Genomic DNA, 6,177 nt, shown 5'->3' on the forward strand with positions numbered 1-6,177 from the left:
ACTGAGGGTTTGTAACATCTTTCTAAGTAACCTCCCTCTAAGGGACATGAGAAGTTATCTAGTGCCAGTCTTTTGGAAGGATTTTGAAAGGAAACTGTTAAACCAATGGGCATTCCAGGCTACATATGTTTTGGGAATATTGGGATTATTCTCTCCACTGATCTAGGGAAATCTACCTACAGACTGGTCTTTCCCACCGGCAAAGAGTTAAAAGATGGAGTGGTTTAAAGCCTAGGACAGGATAAGATTTACCTGGTAACTGATGATGCTAGGCTGAAGCACTGAGCCATTTGTCTCTACGTTTGTCCCCGCCTACTTCACCGATCTGACAATTCTTAGTTTGCAACTCTGACTTAGAAGAGCTGGTAGGAACAGGTTTAGTATCTAGGGGCTGGGTGACTCCAAATCACTAATTTAGTGGGGATCAAGGAACTGGGGCAATACTGTATTCCACGCAGGATCTGGAGATCACCTATCCAGGCTGGGGCTTCTGGAGCAGGCGAGGACCCAGGGCCCCTGGAAGAACTGGTCCAGGGGACTGAATTCCCAGTGTGTTCCTAGAGCAGAGCATGAACACACTCCTGCCATTGCTGCTAGGCCTCAGCCTGGGCTCCACCAGAGCAGGTAAGGACATTCTTTCTTGGGACCTTCCTTTCCTCTGCTCCTTTCCTCTCCTCCTTTCCTCTGCAAGGGGGTTCATTTGGATTTGGACACCCCAGGCTACAGTTTGTCTCCCTGGTATATACTCTGATAGCACTTTGTCCTTTTGTATCTTTATGACAATTTTAAAATAATTTAGCTGTATAATTATTTGTGTAACATAGATCTCTTACTGGAATGTAAGCAAGGGCAACATCTGTCTTGTTTCCTGCTGCATTCTCAGCTGCTAGCACAGTGGCACATAATATGTGTGTATGCTTCATAAATATATATGGAGTTAATATTTAATAAAATATCCAGCATACAACAAAGCTGACTCTTTCCCTTGACCCCTTTTCTCACTCAATAATTTGCCTCACTGAAGGTCTTGTCCTGGGTAAATTGTTGCATTTAAACTTGCAAATAATTTTGGGCAATTCCTGTTTCCGTACTTAGTCTCATATAAAGAGGAAATGGCATCTAAAAACTTCTCTGCTACTACCCTCTATTCCCTTACTCGGTGCTCCCAGACACTCCAGTCAGGAGCTTGGTCTGTAGCTGCTGCCTGAGGCAGGAAAGCTACGCCCCACTCACAGGATGAAACTGGAGTTGGGGCTCCCTGAAGACGTCTCTGAGCTGCTCCCCTTCTCTGGCTTCTGTAGGTGGCTTTTTAGCCCATGTGGAAAGCACCTGTCTGTTGGATGATGATGGGACTCCAAAGGATTTCACATATTGTGTCTCCTTCAACAAGGATTTGCTGACCTGCTGGGATCCCCAAACATCCAAAATGGCCCCTTGTGAATTTGGGGTACTGAGTGTCTTGGCAAATTACTTCTCAGATTACCTCAACCAACAGGAAAGCCTACTCCAGCGCTTGTCTAATGGGCTCCAGGACTGTGCCACACATACCCAGTCCTTCTGGGGATCACTGACCCACAGGACACGTAAGAAGAGAGGGGTGTAAAGGGGCTATTTTAAGAAGCACAATTAGGAGGGGGGAGTCCAGGGAGTATCCCTCTGTAAGCAAGGGGTTTGAGATTTGGGCAGGAAAGAAGCAGAAAATGTGTGGACCTGAAATGTAGAAAGAGTGAGTGTTGACCTTCAAAGGGTTGTTGATGGGAGTGGAGCAGAGATAAAGAAGGGGAGGTGATGTTTGAGCCAATGGGGAGCTATTGAGGAGAAAGTAAACATGTTTTCCTCCAATGCAGGGCATCTCAAAGATGCAGAGCCAAGTTCAGCCAGGAGCGTGTCAGAACAACCAGAATGCCTTTTCCCAAAATGCGCATGCCTCTTTATGCTAGGTTCTGATGTTCTAGGTCTGGGATGGGCCTGGTCATGGGGATATTTAGAAAGCCTCCCAGAGGATTTCAATATGCTTTCTTGCCCCAAAGCCCTTGCCCTGAGAATGACTTGAGATTGGTAAAAGAAAATATGAAGATCTTCATAGGAGAGAGTAATATGTCTTAACATGTGATCTCTGGACCACTTTTCTCAGAATTGCCTGGGGAAGGTGCTTGTTAAAAATACAAACCCTTGAGGGCCACTACACATCCTCTCAGTGAAAATATCTGAGGATGCAACCTAGGAAATCTGAGTTTTAACAGTTTCTTGGGTATTTATTTAAGATTTTCTTTGAAAAGCACCAAGGTAGAGGCAAGCAGGGGAGTTGCCTAGGACAACAAACTAGTAGAGAATGGCAATATTAGTAATCTCATTAATTTGTACTAGACTAATCCAAATTTAAGAGAATTAGATGCGAGTTAGGCTTGTTTCCTTAAACTCTCCAAGGAAATATGTTGCTTGATTTAGCCACTTAATTTGTTAAATGAGATTTGAGGGCAGACATCTTTTCCTACCTTTACAAACCCCAACTTACAACTCTCGACAACAGTTAGCTTATATGTTTGAAATAAATACGACAACTTCTGAGACAGCTTGCAGTCCAGATCTGGCTTCTACTCAATGTGATCAAATGTAATTTTGGAGGAGGAAGGAAAGGAAGGGGCAGTGAAGGAATGGGAGAAGAGAAAGAGCAAAGCAGGAGGAAATTCTAACTCCTCATTTTCAAAGGGATATGTGGTGACATGGAGTGGGGGCGGGGAGGGCAGGTTGGCAAAACCACGAAGAATTGAAGTAGGAAAGAAACCAGGTTGGAGAAGAAGCCAGTCTGTGGCCCTCTTTCACGACCACATTTTCCTCCTATGCAGGGCCACCAACTGTGCAGGTAGCCAAAACCACTCCTTTTAACACGAAGGAGCGTGTGATGCTGGCCTGCTACGTGTGGGGCTTCTATCCAGCTGATGTGAATATCTCATGGAGGAAGAATGGGCAGCCTGTCCTCCCTCACAGAAGTGCCCCTAAGATGGCTCAGCCCAATGGAGACTGGACGTATCAGACCGTCTCTCATTTAGCCACAACTCCCTCTTTCGGGGACACCTACACCTGCGTGGTGGATCACATCGGGGCTCTTGAGCCCATCTGCGAGGACTGGAGTAAGTGCATGGCGGGTGAGAGGAATTAGGGTTGAAGCAGAGAGCTATTGTGAGTGGATGGTTGAAAAAGGAACAGCAACATTTTGGCACAGGGAGTGACATGTGGACGGGTCCATGGTATATGGCAGGGAAGGGAGATGCTATGAATGAGGAGCGAGTCTGGAGGAACTGGTGGAGGACTGATGGCCAGAGATGGAGCAATGGGAGACAGGAATGGAAAGAGTGACTGTAGTTGTCGCCATGGTGGTATGGTTGATGTTGTGGTGCATATGTCTGAGGGTGGGAGGGAACAGCGTGACTGTCCTGAAAAAGAGGATGTGGATTTGGTAACCATGTTTTCAGGACCCCAAATCATGATGCAATATTTTAGGATCCTCAAATTTCAACTATTCTGTTGTCGGGTCAGGAATGGGAATTGAGGAAATAAAAAAGGTTTCAGGAGAAAGAGAAATTTCTGTTGGTGTGGGGGGAGTACTGAATTTGGGCTGCTCTGACAGGGAAGAAAAAGCCATGGCTGGTAGGCACTTTGGTTTACATGCTTGGGGCTTAATGAACAGGAACCAATCGCCACTGGATTGCAAGCCCAGGATTGGAAGTAGTTAAAGGTACCAAGAGATTTGGTATACAGATTTGGGGAAAGAGAAGAGGAAGAAATGAGGAAGAGGAAGAGGAAGAGGAAGGGTATCTACAAAGGGCCAGGGAACAGAGTCCCAGACTGGCTGCTGAGACTGGGTTCCCCCTTTGGGGAGTGCTGTCTTGCTGGGCAGCTGAGAAGGGCATGAGGAGCAGAGAGAAGAACCCACAGGCACACCTCAGCTCTCCTGGGAAAGTCTCCTTCCTAACATGCACCTGAGTTTCCTTTGGCGATGGAATGTTCATTCTAGCATGGGGAAGGAAACTGGGTGTGATGAGATTCAGAGTATGATGGGTTCCAGGAGGCAGGAGCTACGGAGTGGGATGGAGACATGTTCTGGAAATCTGGATGTGGACAGGAGGAGACACATCGGTATCAGATAACTCATGGAATGGGATCATTGAGAGTTAACAAAGGTGGAAAGACATTTTAATAGACAAATACTCAGGTAGAACACATAAGGGAGTAAACGTTGTCACCATGGGGTAAATGGAGAAGGGACTGAGGAATCCTTTATTCTTTGGTGAGAGGGCCTGTGGGGGTGAAGGAAGGAAAAAAGATGCCTTGAGAGGTCCCACTGTATTAGAGAGGACCGAGTAGCTAGAGTGATAACTCTGGCAACAGGGGTCCCCCAGGGCTACTCTAGGAGTGGAGAGCTACAGGATGGGTTTTTTTTTTTTTTTTTTTTTTTTTTTTTTTTTTAATTTTTTTTTTCAACATTTTTTATTTTTATTTTTGGGACAGAGAGAGACAGAGCATGAACGGGGGAGGGGCAGAGAGAGAGGGAGACACAGAATCGGAAACAGGTTCCAGGCTCCGAGCCATCAGCCCAGAGCCTGACGCGGGGCTCGAACTCACGGACCGCGAGATCGTGACCTGGCTGAAGTCGGACGCTTAACCGACTGCGCCACCCAGGCGCCCCAGGATGGGGGTTTTGAGGAAGGTCTGTTTCCTTGGGAGTAGGTTGGTGTGAGCTAGATCCTTGGCATTGGGATAAAGCACCTTTGAACCTGCTAGGTACAGGTCGCACTAAATTAAGTTTGCTCTGGGAATGAGCGACAGATTGGTTCTAATAAGTTTCTATTTTTTGCAGCACCTGGGCTGTCCCCGATGCAGACACTGAAGGTTTCGGTGGCTGCAGTGACTCTGGGCCTGGGCCTCATCATTTTGTCTCTTGGTTTGCTCAGCTGGCAGAAAGCTAGCTCCTCTGGTGAGTGCTGCACCTAATCTCCTGTTGCCAGTCTTGCTCCCAATTTCTGCTCACTCTCCGTTTGTGACTGGTCCTCCCATTGCTACCCCATTTGCTGTGAGTATTGCCAGAGACTTTTATCCACAGACTGACCTCTAATCAGATATTTTCTTCTCCTAGGCTACATTTTCCTCCCTGGGTCCATTTATCCAGAAGGTAACATCTCTATTGGTCTGTTTGCCTACTGGTCCTTTGGAGGGGTGAGAGTTCACTGGGCTCAGCTTTTGGGCTCAGCTAATGGTGCTTATCATAGGGTTGAAATTCCACCAGCATGTTGCCAAGAGCATAATTTAAACTGCCATTGTTAGGATTGGGAACAGGAAAGAGGAATGCCTACACCCCTGTCTTCTATCCAGTGGAGCATCTATGGGGACATGACTGAAAGTGGCTTTGTGGTATTAGTCCTTGGTGATCTAGAATTTTCAGTATCACTGTATTATGGGCTCTGGCATGGATGGTTATAGAGACCGATGATGGGGTCAAGTTGGTTTAAAGTCTTATTATGTCCTTTTTATTTCTTCTGCAGGTCAACACATCTCCTAGGGGCAGGGTCCTACAACTTCCACTCCAAGGGAGGAGGAGATTCAAACTCTTAGTGATGCTGCTGTGTCCCCTCAACATCCTCAGACCCTCCAAATTTTCTTGGATCCTGTGGTTTCTCCACCCAGATCTTTGAACTTCCCAGCCCACCCCATGTAAACCTTAGTGAGTTGGGGGAACTCGTTCCTGGGAATATTCTGTAACCAAGTTAACATCCAAGGCTATGTTTCTGGGGCAAATGTAGTCTGGGGAGGAAGGTTAAAGGCCCTTGTGGGGCCCACACTGTGCCATGGGGGCCAGTGAGTCGCTGGTGATCATGTCTGAGGAATAAACTCTGGTGGAAATAAGGTTTTTCTATGCTTTTTCCTGAGGCCCTGGGGAGGCACCACAAGCAGAGTTATGGATTGGGTGAATTCTTTCCTATTTGAGTGGAGGAGTCAGTGCCTCCTTCTAATTATTCCCTTTAGACATAACAGAATGGGGGCAGTTTTCTAATACATAATTCATAAGAAGAAATTAAACCGTGGTTGGATGGAGTCACAGAATAAGGGAGAGGCAGGGAATTGACAGTTGACTGACCTCATAAGGGATCTTAGGAGGATTGAATGACTTCATACTTGCAG

At 46.6% G+C, this 6,177-nt stretch overlaps 1 protein-coding gene across 2 annotated transcripts; it reads left to right on the forward strand.

Moving 5' to 3' along the window:
- Positions 1 to 285: 285 nt before the first annotated feature.
- On the forward strand, positions 286 to 5,901 carry LOC109271415 (HLA class II histocompatibility antigen, DM beta chain). Of its 2 annotated transcripts, XM_019456707.2 has the most exons (6): positions 291 to 624; positions 1,302 to 1,583; positions 2,847 to 3,131; positions 4,859 to 4,975; positions 5,135 to 5,170; positions 5,541 to 5,901. In XM_019456707.2, the coding sequence occupies exons 1-6, from the start codon at positions 570 to 572 to the stop codon at positions 5,555 to 5,557; spliced, it is 792 nt and encodes a 263-aa protein (XP_019312252.2). In that variant the 5' UTR covers positions 291 to 569; the 3' UTR covers positions 5,558 to 5,901. The 2 variants fall into 2 exon arrangements, with proteins under 2 accessions (XP_019312253.2, XP_019312252.2); XM_019456708.2 differs by lacking the exon at positions 5,135 to 5,170 and having other exon boundaries at positions 286 to 624.
- The last annotated feature ends 276 nt before the right edge of the window (positions 5,902 to 6,177 follow it).

The sequence above is a fragment of the Panthera pardus genome, unplaced genomic scaffold, assembly GCF_024362965.1.
Source record: "Panthera pardus isolate Hobbes unplaced genomic scaffold, ASM2436296v1 HiC_scaffold_17, whole genome shotgun sequence".
Lineage (NCBI taxonomy): Eukaryota > Metazoa > Chordata > Mammalia > Carnivora > Felidae > Panthera > Panthera pardus.